Source organism: Acinonyx jubatus, chromosome A2 (assembly GCF_027475565.1).
Source record: "Acinonyx jubatus isolate Ajub_Pintada_27869175 chromosome A2, VMU_Ajub_asm_v1.0, whole genome shotgun sequence".
Lineage (NCBI taxonomy): Eukaryota > Metazoa > Chordata > Mammalia > Carnivora > Felidae > Acinonyx > Acinonyx jubatus.
In genome coordinates, this window is record NC_069383.1 from 11978572 (window position 1) to 12000637 (window position 22066).

At 46.2% G+C, this 22066-nt stretch overlaps 1 protein-coding gene across 3 annotated transcripts in view; it reads right to left on the minus strand.

Moving 5' to 3' along the window:
• The window catches only part of CLCN1 (chloride voltage-gated channel 1), a 34705-nt gene that overhangs the window by 3014 nt on the left and 9625 nt on the right, over nucleotides 1-22066 (minus strand). For 2 of the 3 annotated variants that reach the window (XM_053217949.1, XM_027075657.2), the window contains exons 8-20: nucleotides 17787-17912; nucleotides 17415-17499; nucleotides 17107-17208; nucleotides 16536-16620; nucleotides 15933-16082; nucleotides 9807-9876; nucleotides 9507-9617; nucleotides 7407-7620; nucleotides 7056-7189; nucleotides 4392-4636; nucleotides 3992-4103; nucleotides 3589-3668; nucleotides 3308-3346 (exon numbers count right to left, since the gene is read on the minus strand). In XM_053217949.1, coding sequence (XP_053073924.1) covers nucleotides 3308-3346; nucleotides 3589-3668; nucleotides 3992-4103; nucleotides 4392-4636; nucleotides 7056-7189; nucleotides 7407-7620; nucleotides 9507-9617; nucleotides 9807-9876; nucleotides 15933-16082; nucleotides 16536-16620; nucleotides 17107-17208; nucleotides 17415-17499; nucleotides 17787-17912 — 1553 coding nt within the window. Of the gene's footprint in view, nucleotides 1-214; nucleotides 1384-3307; nucleotides 3347-3588; nucleotides 3669-3991; nucleotides 4104-4391; nucleotides 4637-7055; nucleotides 7190-7406; nucleotides 7621-9506; nucleotides 9618-9806; nucleotides 9877-15932; nucleotides 16083-16535; nucleotides 16621-17106; nucleotides 17209-17414; nucleotides 17500-17786; nucleotides 17913-22066 lie in introns of those variants that run through there. The other variant, XM_053217950.1, reaches the window with a different exon arrangement.

Here is a 22066-nt window from a genome sequence, read left to right on the forward strand (position 1 = left end):
ACCCTGAAATACACAATGGAGTGTCACTGACCGCACCCCACCCCCCCAGTACTAGCCCTCCTCCCTTCCCACCAGGGGCCAGCACCCTCTCCTCTCCTCCCTCATCAGGCCCCACATCACCTTGTCTCTCAGGCACAAAGAGCATCTCTCTGTCTTCTTGTCCTCTACCCCCTCCCCTCCCCACTCCCCGTGCCCCAACCCAACTGCCCAGTCTTATTTTCCACCACTCCTGTGATACCCCATTGCTCAGGGAAACCAGACGTGCCTTCCCAAACCTGCGTTTGCTATTCTCGCCCCTTGGATTCCCCTTACTGCCCCCACCCTGCCTGCACAGGCTCTCCTGACCTCCCAGGAGCAGGTTTTTCGTTTCCTATAGCACACTACTGGGCCCTCCTTTACAGAAATGACATGGATCATGCTCAGTCTTTTACTGGCGTTTGTCTTACCTCTGCCTACAGGACAGGGATGAAGAACTCTTTTTTTTTTTTTTTAATGTTTATTTATTTTTGAGAGACAGAGTGCAAGCAGGGGAGAGGCAGAAAGAGAGGCAGAACAGAGAGTCTGAAGTGAAGCGCGCTCTGCGCTGACAGCAGCGAGCCCCGTGTGGGGCTAGAACCCAGGAACCACGGTATCATGACCTGAGCTGAAGTTGGCTGCTCAGCTAACTGAGCCCCCCCAGGCGCCCTGGACGTAAACTCCTAGGAGTGTTACGTGCGTTTGCCCACCGCGTGTTGTGCAGAAACCAGCACATTCGTCTCTTCCAGATTGCGGGGACTGTTTGTTGGGCGTGAAGAAGAGCTATACCGACTCACATGGCACCCGATGTGACTGGCTGGAGTCAAACCATTTTTGTTTTGTTTTGTCTATCACAGAAGCATTAAGGCACGAAGGCCTTAATCTCCTCTTGATTTAGATACACGCACCCAAATCCCCAAGATTCCAAATGATCCAGGAGAGCTCTGACTTTTATAATGGAATCTAAAATTTCCTGAAATCTCTTCTCAGTCAGCACCTTCCGATCGCTGTGCTCCTTTATTTTTCTGTTTGTCCAAGTCCCCATGTCTCAAGCTCCGGAGAAGGTCTCTGAAGGCCACATCCCGGTTCTCGTGCCCGGTGTATGGTCCAGGCTGGTGTGCTCTCCATCTGTCCCTTCCTGGTTGTTCTGGACCGCAACCACACCTCCTCCAGGCCCCCCCTTTCCTGACGGGAGGTTCACACAGGGTTTGGCTGGTCCTCACAGCACAGGATGGATGACCACTTAGCAGGTGTGCTGGAGACATGATTTATTTGTAGGGCCCTTGCCAACCCTGGTCTGGTTGATCCTGTCCTCCTGGATCTTTCTACAACCATTTCCTGCCTTCCCTGGTTCCATTCTTGTCTCCCCTTAAGGAACAACAACAGTGACAGAACCATTTCCAGCATACATGCACCAAGCACTCCCTCTGTGCCAAGCATCATTCAGATGGCTTTACATGTCTTCACTCACTGAATCCTCTCCAACGACCTATCATTACCTCCACTTTACAGATGAGGAGATAGAGGAAAAGGGTGCATAAGTTGCCTGCCCAAGACGACACAGAGGTAGAGCAGTGCTTCCGACCTTGACTGCTGATCAAGTTCCAGGAACCCCCAGCTTGTGTCCAAGGGGCAGGGGATCTCTGCTTTGGGGTCCCACTACTTGTAAAGGCTCAGTCCCGGTAACAAACTGGGGCTCTAACTGTGTGTACTCCTAACAGAGGAACAGATAAACATGACCTCTGGTGACCTGTTAGTGAATCCTTCCGCTCTTTCCGAAGGTGTCACCTTGATATTGCCAAGAGTGCCTTCTTGATCTCATCCGAAAACCATGTTCAGAATATCCTGAATTTTTACTCCTATGGATCTTATCCTCCTAGAATGGCCCAGTGGGTCATGTGGGAGATTACATCCCTAAAGTCTTTTTTAGGAAAGACGTATGCTAAAAATACATGCTTTCTGGTGGCACTTTATTTCCAGTGGTAATTAAATAGCCCCACTGATCAACTAGCTAGCTTTCCCTCTGGGGTAGTTTTTAAAAGAGTATTATTATTGGTTTTGAACTCCAGCAAAACCCTCCTCAACCACTGTCATGACCCACCTGACTCCTGCCTGGGGGCAAAAGCTGTAGCTGTTCTCTCCTCTGTGCCCATCTATTCCATTTGTCCATAAGGCATTCATCAGAAGGGTGTGTGTTTTGAGGGGTGACAAGGAGAGAAGGGACAGACTTCCCTCCTCTCTTGTGATGTCCCGTGCCCTCCCCCATGTAGTCTGGACAACCAAGAAGATGTTTATTTTAGGGGTGCCTAAGTGGCTCGTCGATTAAAGCGTTCCAGCTCTTGATTTCAGCTCAGGTCATGATCTTATGGTTTGTGAGATTGAACTCTGTGTCAGGCTCTGCACTAACAGCTCAGAGCCCGCTTGGGATTCTCTCTTTGCCCCTCCCCCACCTCAAAATAAATAAACTTTATAAAAAAAGACGCTTATTTTAAAATAATATCCATTATGGTTGTCATCTACCTACTTTTAAAAAACTCTACCTTTTCAGTTCCATGGTGGGCCTGCATTCTTTTGCTAAATGGAATGGCTGCTAATGGACCCTGTTGTGTCTCTGCAACCCCAGGGTCTGTTCGGACCGGTACTGCTCAGCTTTCTCCTCCAGATCATTGCTCCCCGTCTGTCTGCTCCGCACAGCCAGGCTGATTCAGGGCCAGATTTTCTCTACCACGGACTCAATAACTATCTTTTTTAGGAAATAGGTGTTTGTCCCAGTGGGGCACTGCTGTCAATATCTGCCCTAGGTTTTTGGTTCTTTCCAGTCTTGTTTACTGGCATTTTCTTGTAGTTCATTGTCTCAGGACCCTGACCAATCCAGCATCGTAACCTCCGGCAGGCATGGACCATTTCAGCTTCCATGTTGTTCTGCATCGCTATGTGTAACTGCTGGCTGCCTGCCATTTTACTTCAGGTGAAGCTCATGCTTCCTACACAGTCTCTGCCTGGTCCACAATATCCCGAATGTCTAAATGTTATAAGATCTAAGACTCATCTGAGCACTACGGTCCCATCCATGCCTGGAGGCTCAAAATTTCCCTCTTCTGATCCCTCTGAGAACAGCTACCTCTGAGCGATGTGCCCAGCCCTCCCTCCATAGTCGTATCTCATTCCCAACCTCTCACAATGCTTTCCGGCCTAGACTCACATCTTATCCTTACAACAACATAATGAAGAAAGGGAACAGTGTCTCCATTTGGCAGAACAGTCCACCCCAGGTTGTTCCTGTTTCTCTTACCTCTTCAGGTGACATGGTGTCCACCAAATCCGTTGACTCCTAGAGAAGAAAGACATAGGTCCAAGTTCTTTCCCTTTTCATGGCAGTTATGGTTCCTTTGGCCATTAGCCATCTCTCACAGTCCAGGGCCACAGATCCCTGCCTTCCTAGTCATGGTTTCTTCCATATGAACTTTCTCCATGGTGGGGCCTTCTCACTTCTGCCTTGCAGACCATGGATGTCTCAGTTCGCAGAGGCACGCCCCTTTCCCTGTCCACCCTCCGCGACACATCTGCTCTCACCTGGGTTGTTTTCTTCTTTGTGGGGCGAGGTCTGCCCAGTAAGCAGCGCAGCAGGGACCGGAAGACAGAGGGTCTTTGACCTGAGGGGAGTGGCAAGTGGATGGAAACGGAAACAGAGCGGTATCTGTCCTAGGAGGAAACGGCCGGCTGGGGAGGCTCTGAGGGACCCCTGACACTTTGCCAAACAAGGTGTGTACTTCCCGGATGCGTCACCTCCATGGACACCCTCTCTCCTACCCTCTTAAATCAGCTCTTGCCCTTCCCTGGGACGGTGATATGGAGACTCAATGTATAGGTATCCCATCCACCCGCCCCCCTCCTTATAGTAGCAGCTGTTAGGTTGAGGAGAGCCCAGAGAGAAGCCACAGGCATGAATGCGGGTGCATGCTGGGAGAATCTTCACCTGCAGGCTCCGGGGCTTCTGGCTGCTGTTTGTGGCTGGGCAGGGGCCCATTGGGCTCTTCTGGGGACAATGGAGCGGTAGGAAAGGAGCGAGGAGCGGGGAGAGGAGGCAGCTGTAAGGAACAGTAAAAATTCTCAGTCTTGGGGAAGAGGCTGCCTAGCACTTTCCTCCCCTTATCAGCTGGTGTCCTGGGAAATCTCTCGACCTCTATTCTTTCTCCCCTTTCAGAATTCCTGTGTCTCTTTGGGTTCTCATTGGTACCATCACCTGCAACCTTATCTCCTTCAGCCCCTGGCCCCCAGGGACACTGGTCTCTTTGACCTTCTCAGTGATCAGCATGCCCTCTCTGTCCTCTGCCCCAATCTATCCAGCTCCCCCAGCCCCACCCCTGCCTGGTCACCTCGGGCTTCCCAGAGAGGTCCTCCTCTTCATCCTCATCCACAAAGGCAAAGGACTCCCTCCGGGCCTCGGATGGGATGCCTTGGTGCCCCCTGCCAGCAGGCCGCGCCTTTCCATCATAAGGCAGCTCAGATAGCTTCCTGGCCATGTCCTGGGCTGCCCGCAGCCTCCGCTCAGGGCACAGGTGGCGCTGCAGGAGGGACTGCAGCTCTGACCGCTCCACGGAGCCCAGCAGGATCATTGAATCTGGGGGAGAGCGGAGCACAGCCTGAGGGCCCGCTCCTTCCACTCCCCGCTCCGCAGGATCCAGTCCGGGGCAGAAGCCCAGCACCCCTGCTTCATTTCCCAGCTTTTACCCTCTCTTTCTGAGAACTCATTTCAAACATCTGCCAGGACTGACCTCACCCAATCCCGTTTATTTCACTCATTCAGCACTTAGAGACCCAATTGATACTATCCTACTTAGTGCTAATTTGTACTTATTTGAATGCAGCCCTTCCTTATACAGGCTGTTTGTAAATAGGTGAACTTGGCATCAAAATAGCTAATCAACCCTGTCTCAAAAAAAAAAAAAAAAAACCAAACACTTTAAAATCCACTTATATAGGCTGAGATGTGAATATACTTTGAAAGAAGTGTACAAGGATATCTGATGCTTAATCACTTAAAGACTCTGGGTCCTTCTAGGATATAAACAAAACGCCTACTTTTCCTGGGAAGGTGTTTCATATATGGAAATTTCTGCTACCATAATGAACCTTTTCATTAAGTTGTAAGCCCATAAAATTGCGGCAGTGTTATTAAGATAAATCTTACCATTAAGTCTTTGTCATTATTATGAAAACCTTGTATCTCATTGGCTGTACCCAGACTCCAATGAAAAGCCACTGCTTTAGAGGCCACTTAAAAAGTATTTGGGATTTGGGGAAAATATTAAAATGAGTCTAACCTGAACAATTTGGATACTCTGATTATCTGAAATCAGGAACTAACAAATTTAATGGCTCCAAGTGGCCGTACATGATTCTTCTTAATTACACTAATTCAAGCACTAGGCGAGTATCGATTTAATATCTAGTAAATACCTACAGGGAGACAGCCTGAAGGGGATAGAAGTTACAGTGTCTGCCCTCAAAGAATTCCCAATCTAGTGAGACATAGATATATAAACTACACAAGAAATAATACACAGCAGGATTAAATGCCAATGGATGATGAAATAAAGTAGTGTGTGAAATCACTGCTTTAAACCATTCACTCCTCGGAGCGCCTGAGTGGCTCAGTCGGTTAAGCGTCGACTTTTTTTTTTAATGTTTATTTATTTGAGAGAGAGAGAGGGAGAGAGAGAGAGAGAGAGAGAGGGAGAGCACAAGCAGAGGAGGGGCAGAGAGATAGAGAGAGAGGGAGACACAGAATCCGAAGCAGCCTCCAGGGTCTGAGCCGTCAGCAAAGAGCCCGACATGGGGCTTGAACTCATTAACTGTGAGATCATGACCTGAGACAAAGTTGGACATTTAACCGACTGAGCCACCCAGATGCCCCAAGTGTGGACTCTTGATTTTGGCTCAGGTCATGATCTCACAGTTCGTGAAATCGAACCCTGAGCGGGGCTCTGCACTGACTGTGCAGAGAGTACTTGGGATTCTCTCTCCCTGTCTCTCTTTGCCCCCACCCCCCAAAATAAATAAACAAACATTAAAAAGGATAAACCATTCACCCCTTCATACAGACCGGTTTCCTCTGCCCCTCACGTCGGGCACTAAAGAACAGCTACCGTTTAGTGAAGTAGCAAAGAGAACCACATAAGGGGCTAAGCCTCACTGTTCATGGATTCCTTGATTGGAAATTTGTCTCCTGTCTCAAATACGGGGGCGTATTTGTAACCCCCAGATCAGTGCTCAAGGTGCCCTCGCCGTCATTCACAGACCTGTACAGAGCGGCGAATGACCGGGGGCCTCCCTGTGCACGTGTTCCCAGCTAAGCTGCAAAAGTGATGCTCTGCTTCTTGTTTCAGCTCCCATATTGTAAACAAGCATTCTTTCCATGGTCTGTTTAATGCCACGTTTTCACATTTTTGTTGGTTCTGTGTTGGTGATTTTGCTGCTTAAACCCCACCCCACCCCTCCCCATCCCCAAGCAAGAAGGCTGTGATAGGCCTTATGGAGAACATCCGTGTGCTAGGCAAGCTTCGTTCAGGCCTGAGTTATAGCCCTGTCGGCCATGAATTCTAGTTAGTGAATCAACACTATATACATGAAATAAGCTGTCTTTAAAGAGAAACACACATAAACCAAGTTTATGCATTGATTAGTTGAAGAAAATGTGACCAGAGGAACCTAACCCTGTATTTCCTCCAGGGCAATGGTTCAGTATCATATCCCTAATTCAGCGTTCATGGCAACTTTAGAGAACATAACTACAATGACTAATGAGAATCAGCTATAGTTCTCTAATTGGATTTTTAACTATCTTCTTGCGCTTGTGTTAGGACTGTATTTTTCCTTCTCAAAGATGATCGTGTTCCTTAAGGAACACAGGCTGGGTATGCTGTGGCACAAATGGGTGGTCCCTAATGACAAGCCCACACTACAGGGTCTCTTCCACCTCTGTGGAGCCCTTGTTCAGGTCGCTAGCTCAGGAGTTTATTTCCTTCCTTCCCACTGACCTTTCGAATCAACCAGTGGTAAAGTCTTGACTGTGGTGGTCTGGAGCAGGGTTTGCAATTCCCCATACGTGCAGGCAGCTGAAACAAACTTCACATCACGCACCATGATGTCCTCAACAAAGATTGTAAATTTGCTACGGAGGAAGAAAGCATGGGGGTTAGCCCCACCATACGCTTGTTCCTTTGCCATCCCAGGCATTCCATCACTCATAATATTCATCAAGTACATGGGAACATAAAAGTAAGTAAAAAGCAGTGTTTCCAAATGTTGACCCTAACCTTGGTCTCAACCTCAGAACCTCCCACCCCCAGCCCATCAAGTCTGAACTAATTCCAGCTGGTGCCCCTGACCTGAGCTGGTTCCAACCAAGGTCAGGCAAGTAGGGTAGCTTCTTGACCTGGATGATGCTGTCATAGAGGGAGGGCTGCAGGCTCTGAGCCACCATGTTGGCCAAGATGACAGCCACCATCATGGGGAGGATGTGGGCAATCTGACCCGTTAACTCGAAGCAAATCACAGCTGTGGAGACCGTATGGGACACTGCACCAGTCAGCGCTGCTGCCCCTAGAATGACACACAGGAAGCGGTGGGTTAAGGTTGCCATTCCTGGCATGGAGGGCACGTGAGGATGCCATGGGAGTGACGTAGAATGGGGAGACATGACCCCAGTCAGTACCAACACTCCTGACATAATCATCTGTCAAGAGTAGTGGTGAGAATGCTCAAGTATTAGAAAACCATTTTAATCTTACTCGATTGTCCTTTGGCAATTTGCAAAATCATTGTGTGTGCCCGGATTTTCACTTATAAAATGAAGACAGTGATGTCCTATCTATTCCTTGCTTTAGAAAGTTTGGATCGTTCTGTTTTGTTTTGTTTTGAAGTAGTCTCTACACCCAGTGTGGAGCTTGAACTCACAACCCTGAGATCAAGAGTCACATGCTCTACCGACTGAGCCACCCAGGCGCCCCAGAAGTTTGGACTGTTCTTAACTGAGCATTTTAAAACCCAGTGATAGCATTTTACTTTGGGCCTCAGGTTTTGATGTCAACAATTTATGAATGAAGAGGGTCAAACCCAGGACTCAGGCTGTGGACTTGGAACATGACACCTGTGTCAGATCCTGGTTCTACAGTTTCTCAACTGTGCGAACAGAACTTGATGCTTCTGGAATTCCATATTCTTATCTCTGAGGTAAATGAGGTATTAAATAAGTTGTAAGGCCCTTGCAGACCTACAATGTTATGATTCTGTGAACTCTTTGAAAACAGAATCTGTCTTTGTTTTTAGTTATGTTTTCCCATCAACAGAAATAGTTGCTAGAAGGTATACATGGAAAGAGAACAAGAAAAATTTACAAAAGAGAAGGGCACAGTCAGTAGAGCGTGCAATTCTTGATCTCGGGGTGGTGAGTTCAAGCCCCATGTTGGGTGTACAGCTTACTTGATGGGGAATAAGAGCAGATGACTCTTACTGATGAAAGAGGCTTTTGTAAAGGACTGTGATCGGGGAGTAAGGTCGCCATATGCAATGCAAAGCCGGTTAAGGCTTCTATACTTATTTATTTTTTTTTAATTTTTTTTTCAACGTTTATTTATTTTTGGGACAGAGAGACAGAGCATGAACGGGCGAGGAGCAGAGAGGGAGGGAGACACAGAATCGGAAACAGGCTCCAGGCTCTGAGCCATCAGCCCAGAGCCCGACGCGGGGCTCGAACTCACGGACCGCGAGATCGTGACCTGGCTGAAGTCGGACGCTTAACCGACTGCGCCACCCAGGCGCCCCAAGGCTTCTATATTTAAAGGAGGCATGGCCTTAGATGTTATGGGATTTTGGTGAAGAACATAGGAGGGAGGAGGCATACTAATTTTGAGGATTACACTGGCTTCTGTGTTAGACATGGTTTCAGTTGGATGGTTTCAGTTGGATTATCACAGATTATCAGAATGTTAGGACCATGAGATATCTCAGAAGTCACGTGAGGGCAAAGAAAGTGGGGTGCAGAAAGGTAGCTAACTTGCTCTGTAGTCATGCAGGTGACAAGTGGCAGGGATGAGCACATGTTCTTAGGTCTCAGTCATGTACTCTTAAGTCCCATCAATATTGGCACATCTGTAGGTTGGGAGTATCCAAGCAAGTCACCTGCACTGCTGTTTCTGATTCTTTGGAAGCAAAGAAAAATCCCTCACCAAACATTCAGACACAATCCTAGGTGCTTTCCTTCTTATCTTGTTTAATCCCCATAATAATCCCTTTTCTACAGAAAGAAACTAAGGCTCAAAGACGTTCAATAAGAGCTAATGAGAGTCAGAGCCAAGGGCTGATTATTTGAACAAAAGTTGAATCAAATAGCATAAAATTAAAACCTCATTGTGAAGCCTGGAATAAAGATGTCATGGGAGAGTCTGAGTGTGGCTATTAGGGGTTCCGGAGGGTAGAATGTGTCTCACCAATTACTGCATAGCCCCCGGGTAGGATCTTGTAGATGATGTCATCGAATAGGATACCGTCAGGGAATAGCATGGCCATGATCTCTCCCACCAGTCTTCCAAATGCAGCTCCTAGAGGAAAGACAAAAGGAACGAAGGTATTGAAAGATCCAAGTTCCAGATCCTCTATATTTTCAGAGCCAATCCCTGCTTGGGCACTAAGACCAAACATAAGCCCCAAGCATCCAGACCTTTCCTTGATTTCCCAGTACCCTAGATTGCAGCTCTCAGTAAGATCCCAGGCTTCCCACCAGAACTTACCTAGCACAAACACAGGCATGAAGCCTCCACAGGGTATGGGCATAGTGGTGGCCACGATGGACATCCAAAACTGGGGTAAAAAGAGGCATCAGGACACCCTCTCAACCCTGCCCAATACACATGCATACACTCCACCCTCTCCCCACTTCCAACCCTCCTTCTTGCTTCAAGAGTCACAGAAACCCTGGGATAGCAAATCCTTTTGGAAGCCATTTTGTCTGCACCCTTCCTCCAGAACCAAAAAAAACGTGGAGTGCTCAGTCTAAGAGACAACCAAAGACAACATTATAAGAAAGTTCCTCCTGATCGTTAACTCAAATCGTTCTGACTTGGAGCGACTGTGTTTGCCTTTAGGCAATCTAGAAGGAAGAGTGGAGCCCCTGAAGACTCCTGTCCCTGCTCCAGAAGGCTCCTGGCCTATACTGTACCCTCTTAGCCTGAAAAGGTCACCTCAGCTGAACAGCCTAAAAGTCTTGAAGCTGGAGGATATCTTTTCCCAGTCAGAAAAAGAGCCCATTTCTAAGTGGCAGACACCTTAAAGTCTTAGTGACTTACTACATGACTAATGTAGCTTTGAGGTGGTCATTTACAAAGCTGTTTATATGGTAAACCTCACAAGGGAGTCTGGAGCGAAGCCTGTCTTGCCGGAGCCATTTCCTAACATCAAATCACCTTAAGCAGAGATTCAAAACACATCAGATCTGTCCTGCCATCCTGGAAGGGCACACTGAGAAACCTAGCCAATCTCCAAGGCCAACTCTGTCGGGAAGTATTCCAACAGAAATTGGAACAATTTTAGCAAAAGCAATAGGTACATTTTGTGGCAAGGAATGCAGAAGAATTGAGAAATAAGAGTGGAGAAAAGAGTATTGGTTGAGCTTTTGAAATATCTGTGAAAGAAATAAAAATGTGAGACATAGCATGTGAATTAGGTTTACGTATCACTTCCAAAATAAGTCAGCTAATCTTACAAAAAGATCTCAAACTAATTTGGTGAAAGATGGTAGCAGCTAAGTCCGAACAAATTGACAGGATGAAACATTTACAATTAAAAACCTATGCAAATTTACTGTAAGCTGGTAAGAAATAAATTTCTTAATATTCTGAACCTTAGAAAGATTCCCTTGAGGAGTGCCTGGGTGACTCGGTCGGTTAAGTTTAGGTCGTGATCTCACGGCCTGTGAGTTCGAGCCCTGTGTCTGACAGCACAGAGCCTGCTTGGGATTCTCTATCTCCCTCTCTCTCTGCCCATCCCTCATTCATTCTCTGTCTCTCTCTCTCTCAAAATAAATAAAAATTAAAAAAAAAAAAGATTCCATTGAGACAGGGCTGGTGTCAAGAGCCATGACAGAAACTCTGGGAAGGTTTCTTTCCAGAAGCTCTGAGTTGATGCAAAATGCATACATACTTCTTCAGGTCAGAATATGAGTGGGTAAAACAGTTGAGAACTGCAAAGTCAAGTGAAGAGATATAAACTAAGAACGCCTTGAGTAGAAAGCAACCACATGCCTCTTCTCTACCTGCTCTCAGCACTGGCATGGTGCTCATAAATGCAAGTCAGATGTAGGTAGGTCACTGGGGAGGGAGGGAAGGAGGGAGGAAGGAAACAAAGAAGAGAGTTTGCTTGGTCCATGCAAGTGTCCGTGCAAATAGTGTCCATACAAAACAGAAAAGGCTTCTCAGAGATAATATTTGCTACAACACCCAACAGAAATGCTCACTGGTAAACTGGTTGAAACTGCAGATGACCAGACACCATGTCAGTCTGTCTAGACATGGAGTTCTAGACCCTTCTAGTTTAACCTTCATAAGTGATTCTGACATATAACAATTGGAGACCCCTTGAACTATTCTGTGCCACCTTTTTGGAATAAGCACATGAAAGCCATATAGAATTTTGTTGGCTTGGGTTAACCTGAACACTCCAGTAATACAGATAATACGTGGATAATAGGGCTGAATTCAGAGGACAAAGTTTGGATTATCCCCCAAGATATGCGTAAGAACAGATGAGGATCAGAGGACATGGAAGTGATCAACCCCTGTAGCACAAAGAATGACATATGAGGTTAGCAAACTTTCTGAGCTATTAGCGCATGAAAGGAAGGATCCAGAAGCAATGTAAGTAATGTGGAACACAAATAACTCCCAAGAATTTAAACACTCAGTTCTAGAGAATTGGGAAAGTAGACACCTGTTATGACAGATGTCACTTTATTTAGACCCTCCACAAGAAGGAGTGCTATGAAGAATTCTACTGAACCCTGGGCTATGCTGAACAGTGATACCAGGTAATGATGTTGGACTCTTAAAAAGGGAAACTGAGAAGTTGTAATATTCATACCCATTGTGGGAGCTGGTGACTTACTGCATGGTGATACTTTCTATGTCTTAAGACTGAGGAATACGGAAGTTCCTTTCATCAATAGCTGAGAACCTTATCTACCTGTATGGATACTGCCTGTGTATGTATGTATGTATGTATGTGTGTGTATATATGTGTGTGTGTATAGGTAATCTACTACCTATACTTTAAATTTTTTTTTTTTTAAGACAGAGAGAGACAGAGCATGATTTGGGGATGGGGCAGAGAGAGAGAGTGAGACACAGAATCCGAAGCAGGCTCCAGGCTCTGAGCTGTCAGCACACCCTACGTAAGGCTCGAACTCACGAACTGTGAGATCATGACCTGAGCTGAAGTTGGACACTCAACCAACTGAGCCACTCAGGCACCCTTTTTAAAAAAATGTTTTTTAAATTTATTTTTAAGACAGAGAGACCATTACCTACACTTCAGAATAAAGGGATGTGTATGTGTCCAAGAGCAGAACAGTGAAAATGCTGGAAGCAATGATAATCAATCAGACAATATCAGATTTATAGCAGTGAGTGGTTTTATGTGTATAAATATTATAGAATAGCACAGGCCTGCTACATACTGTGGGGCTTGAAACATAGCCCAGGAAGTACATGAGTTTCTCCCCCTGACACGCTTATGATATACACATTATCAAGGATGTAATTCAGTGAGAAATTAATAATAGTGACATACAGTTGAGTCCTGCTATATAATCCAATTAGGCTTCTTAGAATAAACTTTAATCTGTGAAGTTGAATCCAGATATATACTTGGGAATCTGGGATGAGGTGAAGTGAGGTGTAGGGGAAATGTTGAAAAATATACAGTATTTTGTTTCTTCAAAACTTTTCAAAAGCTTGACATTTTCTTTTAATTATTTTTATTTATTTATTTATTTATTTATTTATTTATTTATTTATTTATTTATTTTTGCTCCTTCTACTATCTTGGAACCTGTGGAGGCCTGCTGGGAACAGGACTCCTGAAAATGACAAGTATGTCTGGAAGGCTGTGGTCCAAAGCCATTTTTGCTGGCTATAAGCGGGGTCTCCAGAACCAGAGGGAACACACAGCTCTTCTTAAAATTGAAGGTGTTTATGTCGAGATGAAACTGAATTCTATCTAGGCAAGAGATGTGCTTCTGTGTACAAGGCAAAGAACAATACAGTGACTCCTGGTGGCAAACCGAACAAAACCAGAATACTCAGGAAAAGTAACTCATGCTCCAGGAAACAGTGGCATGGTTCGTGCCAAATTCCAAAGCAACCTTCCTACTAAAGCCATTGGCCACAGAATCTGTGTGACGTTGTACCCCTCAAGGATTTAAACTAACTGAAAAGTAAATAAATAAAGATGTAGATTTGTTCTCCTGTAAAAAAAAAAAAAAAGTTGGTTTTTTGTTTGTTTGTTTGTTTTTAATTTTAGAGAGAGAGAGAGTGCATGCAAGCAAGGGAGAGGGGCAGAGGGAGAGAGAGAATCCTAGACAGGCTCCACAGCTAGCACAGAGCCTGACGTGGGGCTCAATCCCATGACCATGAGCTCATGACCTGAGCTGAAATCAAGAGTCAAATGCTCAACTGACTGAGTCACCCAGGCGCCCCCAAACCTTGATATTTTTAAAAGTATATATGATCCTATCAACAACAGCCAAATTATAGAAACAGCCTAAATGTCCATCGACTGAAGAATAGATAAAAAAGATGTGGTATATATACACAGTGGAAGAGTACTTGGCGATCAAAAAGAATGAAATCTTGCAATTTGCAGCAACATTGATGGAATTAGAATGAATTATGCTAAGCGAAATAAGTCAGAGAAAGATAAATATCATATGACTTCACTCATACGTGCAATTTAAGAAACAGAACAGATGAACATAGAGGAAGGGAAGGAAAAATAAGATGAAAACAGAGAGGGGTGCCTGGGTGGCTCAGTCGGTTAAGCGTCCGAATTCGGCTCAGGTCATGATCTCACAGTTCATGGGTTTGAGCCCCGCGTCGGGCTCTGTGCTGATAGCTTGGGGCCTGGAGCCTGCTTCGGATTCTGGGTCTCCCTCTCTCTCTCTCTGCCCCTCCCCCGCTCACGTTCTGTCTCCCTCTCTCTGTCAAAAATGAATAAACATTAAAAAAAATTAAAAAAAAAAAAAACAACAGAGAGGGAGGCAAACCATAAGAAACTCCTAAGTACAAAAAACAAATTGAGGGTTGATGGGAGGCGGGGCTTGGGTGGGGGAATGCACTAAATGGGTGATGGGTATTAAGGAGGGCCCTTGGGATGAGTACTGGGTGTTATACTAAATTCTACTCCTGGAACCATTATTACATTACTTTAACTAACTTGGATTTGAATAAAATTTAAAAAAAAGTATATATGATCCCAAAGTTACCATACAGCTCAGTCTATATTATTTTCCTTGAACAATAAATTCTGAGATGCTATCAAAACTTGGACTCGGTTACTTACAGGAAGCTGCGATTTATAAGTGAGAGAAGATGAACGCTGTACTGGAAGTCCAAAAGTCAAATCCCTAACAAGACAGCAAGACTACTTTTACGATAAAAATATCAAATCTTGTGAAGGAAGAAACAAAAACGGACCTAATTAATAAAGCAGGTGTGCAAAATATGGAAGCTGTTGACCCACTGAACCCACATGGAGTGGAACGGGAAAGAACAGGCACAGATACAGCTTCCAGAAACCTAGAGCAAATCCTGAGAATGTAAGTCACAGACTTGGAACCCGGTGCGTCAAGCACCTAGTATCTTTAATCATGGGATCCTTGGCAAGTACATTAAAGGAGCAGCAAAAAACAAAGACATTTTTTCCAGCCATAAGCATATATAACTTAGTGACTCATATCCTGCGAAAATATAGATTCACAAAAATTATCATGGATAAGTTAATAGCAAGGTATTCAAAAGCATGAAGGTTCAGTGTGGACAGTCTTTTACTTGAGAACCCTAATATACAGAGGAAATCTTGGAACATACAGGCAACACGCACTGTCAGTAATAAGACAATCATCAAAAGAGAAAAAAGAAAGGCAAGCAGCAGCCAGAAGAGATGTCACAACTAGGGGTGGAAATAAAAATATCTTTGTATAAGGCGGTGACTGAGAAGCTTAGGAATACTTGGTCCTTGATGGGCAGACATGGAAGAGAACGGATGTAAGAGACCAGTTGTGGTTTCCTAACTGAAATTAGGAGAAAAAGGCTTGAGAGTGGTAAAATCCTCACGGCCTCGCTACCTAACTAGGGAACAATACCATGTATAAAAATTACATATAGCCACTAATAAAATTGATTTAAATATTTTATCTCTTTCGCAATTCTAGAAAAGAGATTACCCACTAGACAGGGGGAAAATGGATATGCAAATCATCCAAAAATGGATAATCAGACGCATGGAGAATGAAGTATACAATTCTCTAATATGTGGTGGGATTTGGTTAGCTTATCTTAGGTGTTCTCACAGTCATCTATACTGCTCCACCCCGTCTTGTCCTTGTTTACCAGGCTGCTGTGACATCTTAGGCACTTAGCAAGTGGAACTTTTAGCAGGCTTATGGTAATGATGGTAACATCGCTAAGTTGACATGAATAGACACTGGCTCACTCCTATAGATGGGCAACTTACCTGCGCTATGGTTTCCAGCTACTTGTTTTTCGGTCCACATGAAGTTTACCCTTTTCTATCCTACGCAAACCATGGGTTCCAGGTTGAAAACAGACAGAAGCTTAGGGGGTCAGGAGTGCAAGGAGGGGTACCTTCATGATAAAGAAGAGGAGGATGATGATGACGACGTTGACTTGTGGATGGATCCACACAGCCGACTGGCCCAGGCTTGCAGGGTCACCCACATGCTTTACCCACGTGTTGTTGTCAAAGAGGGTACTGATGGCTTCACGAGGCATCAGCTGTGAGAGGGAGAAGCAAAAGGGGGCAGGTCTCCAAGGATGTTTGGTGCTAGCGCTTTGTACAGAACTGATTCTCCTGGGGTTTCCCGGGTAGCTCAGTCGGTTAAGCATCCGACTTCAGCTCAGGTTATGATCTCATGGTTCATGAGTTTGAGCCCTACATCAGGCTTTCTGCTGTCAGCGTGGAGCCTGCTTGGGATTCTATCTCTCCTTCTCTCTGCCCCTCCCTCTCTCTCTCCCAACAAACAAACAAACAAACAAACATACAAGTGGATTCTCTCGTCTCATTTTTCAAGGGTCTCTCTTGTCTGTTCTTGGGGAGAGATTCTACACTTGGGTAAAAGTACCTGTGCTCAGAAGCTGGAGGGATGTCTGTGCTGTGGCCCTGCCCTGGCTTAGTCCCAGCTCAGTGACCTGACGCCCACCTCCCTCCCCAGACTCTTTGGAGCTGACCTCTCCAGCCATGAATTGACCCATTCCTGGTGGAAAAGTGAATGAAGCGATGACAAAGGTGACAATTCCGGGATACAGCAGGCGACTGAAAAAGACACAGATTTAAGCCCCCCCAAGTTAGCCACAGTGGATGTCACAATGAGCTGGCTAGCTGGGTCCTAGTAGCCCACTGCAGACTTAGCTCTTTATTTTTATTTTATTTTTTTAGGAGAGGGAGAAAGTGAGTGAGGGAGAGGGGTGGGGCAAGGGGAGGGAGAGAGAGAGAGAGGAGAGAGAGCCCACGAACTGTGAGATCATGACCTGAGCTGAAACCAAGAGTCAGATGCTCAGTCCACTGAGCCACCCAGGCATCCCATCCTCAGCTCTTTAAACACAGAAGTTCTTGCCACCAAAAAGCAATCTTTAACGGGCAAACCACACCGTGTTCTCTCTCTATGTGGAATATCAGGGCTCCTATATTTTATCGCAAGTCATGTATTGGCATTTACAGCCTTTGAGAAAGATTAAAAGGGAGGGGCTCGTGGAGAAAGCAGAAAGTAAATGGGTAGGACACAGAAGGGCAGTGACTCACTGCTTCGCCAGAAACCGGCTGAGGGCCTTGTGCCTTCGGACACCAAGCATGACTTGGCGGTGCAGATACACAAATACAGCTCCCAGGAACCCACAGCAAATCCTGAGGGCACAAGTCGTACAGCAATGGAACCCTCATCCCAGACCTGGCTGTGGCAGGGAAACAAATACCAGGCGCCCACCCTCCCCCAGCAACTCACACTCACCCACGCCTGCCCCCAGGCTTTCAGCTTGAGCCCCTCCCAGTCCAAAGCCGCACCCTGCCCTGCTCCCACCCCCAGCTAACCACTCCCAGGGCACTCCACTGACCCGATGATGGCAAAGGCTGGGAGTTCCTGCAGGTCAAAGGGGAAATCCATTCGGAAATTGGTTCTGAAGAGGGCGGTGATGGTGACTACGGGATGGAAAGGCATGGTGGGAGCGCCACAGAGACCCGAGGGGAAGCCAGGGTCATCAGCCGAGGGTCAATTCCTTCCTTCCTCCGAGGCCAATGTCACCTCTTCCACTGAATTTCCAGTTTTTATGGCCGAACACTGCCCTTCTACTCCGTGATCCAGGACCTACATCTTTGCTCTATATCCTTGGGCCCACTTCCGAAATAATGCCATCCATTCCTTTTCTAAACCGCCCTAAGGAGCTTCCCTACACGCCCCATTACCAGCCTCCCTCTTTCCCTGTTACCGGCATCCTTGTTCCACACGGCCAGCACGCGGAAAACAAAGGCACTGAACGTGGCCGCAAAGAATCCTCGCCAGTAGTTCCGCACGGCAAAGTAGGTAGAGGTGACCTCGATGCTGAACAGCACTCCTGCAGGGGCGTGGGGGTGGTCAGGGCCAGACAGAGTAAGAAGCTCTCCCCCAGCCCCCACCCTGTGGCCCCGAGGTGCTTTTGCTGAAACCTGAATAACAAGGGGAAGCAGCAGTGGGAAGTAATGGTCTCCTGGAACCTCACGCTCTAAAACATACACCTGCTCACGCTGGCGGTTGTTTGCAGGCCAGGGATGTGGTCCAGTAAGATACAGAGAGGAGCTCGGGGTGGGGGACGGGGAGTGTGGTCCTCAACCCACAGACCGAGGGGGTCAGGTGGTCCCACCCTCTCTCTCCCTTAGAAAGTAGGGTTGGGTGGGATTCACGATTGTCAGATAGCCACAGGGACTTAAGGGTTGTTGCAAAGTTTCTGCAGGGAAGTTATGGGAGAAAACATTTCCAGAGCAGGTGCTCAGCAGAGCTGTGAGGCAGAGCAGGACCCACGGGAACTCTCCTTCACATTCCCTCCAATCTCTACTCCCTCCTCCCAGGTACCACATACCTTGAGGCAACTTTATAAGGAACAAATAAGAAAAATGAACATGAGAAGCCTTCATGAGAGCTGACAATAATCAATATTCCAAGAAAAGAAGAGGATTCATCAAAGTGTTTAAAAATTAATATTAGGGGCGCCTGGGCGGCTCAGTCGGCTGAGTGTCTGACTCTTGATTTTGGCTCAGGCCATGATCCCGGGTCATGAGATTGAGCCCTGTGCATGCACGTTGAGTGCAGAGCCAGCTTAATATTTTCTCTCTCTCTCTCTCTCTCTCTCCCCCCCTCCCCTGTGCGTGCTCTCTCTCAAATTAAAAAAAAAAAGTTAACATTAAAAACCTGACATAAAATAACAAAAACAAGGGGAAAAACCAAGAGGCTAGGAGTTAAAAACAATTTTGTTTCAGAAAGGTGAGTGGGGCAGAAGGAAAGCTAATTAAAAGGCCTAAATAGCACTGTTTCTGAGCAGATGCTGGAGCGGAAAATGAGGAGGTCGATACACAGACCGATAGCAAGCAGAGGGAGGGACAAAGTGAGGAACGCTAATGAGGGCCTAAAAGCAAGATTCAAGAGACAGCAAGGAAAATAACCTTTGAACGTATTAAGAATACGGGAGTGGACTTTGATTAGATGCAGGATAAAAATTGATGGCAAGAAATAGTAGCTAGCTAAGCCTCATCTTTATGGAAAATGAGGAAGAGAAACCAGAAAAATGCAGCATGTAACTAGATGAGTGGAGGAGAGGCCTGGGCCCAAGAGCAACCAGGAACCAGCTAAGGTGCATCTCCTCCTTTCCCCCCACGGTGAACTGCTGCTGGCCTGAGACCCCTCAGGTAGCAGCTTCCGTCCGAGCCAATGTTTTTCTCCCTGTTCTACATGCAAAGTCACAACTCTGGACTCCTCCGGGACCGCCCCGCTCTGTTTCACAGGTGACAGTCAATAGTTGAGTAAGTTACTTGTGCCAAGAGGATAGTGGCCTGCCGGTTACTCCCTCACAGAGTAGCTGCAGCATTTTGGCCGAGGGTCCCTAGGGGTCAGTTCAAAAGTCACCTTCTCTGGGAAGGCATTCCAGGTGCCCCTCGTCAGGTGGAAACAGCTGACTGTCTCAGAATTTTGGACTGTTTGAGCACTTGTTATGTGTTTCCATCTCTGAGTTCCCCCTAGGATCAAAAGTTCCTTGGAAACCACCACCTAATACAATGCCTGACACATCGTCGGGGCTTTCTGTCTGTTCTATGGGTGAACGGGAGAGGAAGGGGAGGAGAGAGAACAAGAGAGAACAGAACGGGTGAAATTTCAGAGAGCGGAGCGAGGGAAGGGGGAATTTGGGGCAGCTGGAGCTGCCAGCCACCCTTTCTGCCCCCGCTCCTCAAATCACGGCCGGTAAGGCTGCTGTCTCCTCGGGCTGAAAGGAGGATTTGACACAGTGTGGGGAGCAGGTGGAGGAAGTCTCTCTCCTTTTCTTTACCAGTAATAAAACAAAGTCAGCTTTGATTTGTTGGGGTGTAAGCTATCCAACTTATGAATATTTTACGACCATATTTTGAAACCCTGGGCTAGATTTTCTTTCCTATGATGTGGTTCTGGGATGCTTTCCCCAGCAGTCTGTCACTCTATACTCAGGAATGAGAACTGATTTTACTATTAGTCTGAGCCAAGCAGAAAATGTGCCGCTAAGAGCAAACAAAGCATTAAAAACACAAACAGCTTCTGGAAACTTTCTGGTTTCTGTTCTGTGGTACAGCTCTCTTCTGCCGCCCTGGATGTTCCCTGTTCTCCCCCTCTGACTCCTTTGCCCCTGCCCAAGCCAGGGCCTTGACCTTGGCCTCCTGCTCTTGCTACTCACAGACACACTTTCTCCATTTCATGGCTTCAACTGCCACCGACAGGCTACTTGTTAGCAAAGCCATGTGTTCAGCTCAGTTCCTGGACTTCAGACTCAACAGTCCAGCTGCCTGGTCAGTATCACTCGGCTATGCCACTGGATCTTCAAACTCAATAGATTTAAAGTAAAATGGATCAACTCCTCCAGACCCGTTTCATGTCCCATATTCCTTGTCTTGCTGACCAGTACCGCTGTCCACCCAATTTTCCTTGGAATAAACTTTGGGAGTTGGCCCAGATTCCTCTGTCTCATCCTTTATAGCCTCACATAAAATCAACCTCCAGGTCACATCAATTTTACTTTCTATCATCCGTATGTATCATCCTCTTCTCTCTTCTTCCTCTGTCCAGTTCAGTCTCTCATCATCTGGCATCAGGGCTTTGACAATAGCCTTCTTCTTAATCTTAGACTGAATCCTGTTAATCCACAGGCTGGTCCAACTCTGCATGCATCTGCTGGAGGGACTGGATGGATGTGCCGGGCCTGTCGTGTGTCACTCCCTTCCTTGTACAGAATTCTTCCATGGCTCCCCTTCCCCTGTGACAGCATTTCCAAAAGCCCGATCTGTGAGGTCTTCTGAGTCTTATGAGAAGTTCCTTGCAGAAGGGATTCTGTGGGAAATGCTGTACTGGAGCCACATTTTGCATATTCACAAAGCATGCCAGCATATCCAACATTCCGATAACTCTTCCAGTTTAAAGAACTAGCTGTTTAACACAGTGTTTTTCCAACTTATTTGACCTTGGAACACTTTTCACGTTACCTCTATTAATGCCATGGAGAACCATGTTCTGTAAAACACATTTGGACAAATTGTGGCCTAGAGAATAGAATCTACATTCTTGTGCATGGCCTGTGAGGACCTTCACGATTCATGATTTCCTTCCTTCATGGTTTCCCTGTGCAGACTCACTTCCTGTTCCTGTTTCTCTTAACAATGCTCTCATCTACTGTGATTACAGCCCCCAGATCTTGACTTTGCAATGCTGTCTCTTCTGTCCAAAGTACCCTGTCCTCATTGTCTTCCTTGCACTTTGCCCAAACTGTCATCGAGACACTTCTTTGGGTGGGCTATGATGATGGGTTTATCTGCCCATCTACCCCGTCAGCTGTGAGCCCCTGGGAGTATGGGATCCAGCACACCCAGAGGGCACACCGCACAGAGGGCACACGGTACAAGCAAAAAGATGTTTGTCGTTTTAGCAGGTTGTTGAAGCAGATTTCTTTCATCAGTGTAAGGAATTAAGAGTTGGCTATGTAATGAATAAATTATCGTTTTACTAATGTTTTCTTTCAGAATTACTCTATGTTCTTAAAAAAAGAAAAATAATCAAATAAGCCTACCTTCCAGGGTATTTATTTTTTAATTTTTAAAAAATTTGAGAAAGAGTGTGTGCATGTGTGCGCAAGTGGGGGAGGGGCAGAGAAAGGGAGAGAGGATCTCAATCAGGTTCCATGCTCAGCACAGAACCCAATGCTGGGCTTGATTCCAAGACCCTGGGATCATGACCTGAGCTGAAATCAAGAGTCAGATGCTCAACTGACTGAGCCACCCAGGCGCCCCCTGAAAATGGCATCTTAATTTTTCAGTACTGAACCTTTTCTCGGGTCAAGAGCCATGTTTTACCTGTCGCTCCCTTACCACCTTCCCTATATTCTACACTGGACCAAGAGAAACCTTCCTCGTTCATCCTAGACATTCCAGTTTTATGCAAAAAATACACATTCTCTTCATTTTAAAATAATCTGGCTGATTAAAAAAAAATTTTTTTAAAAAG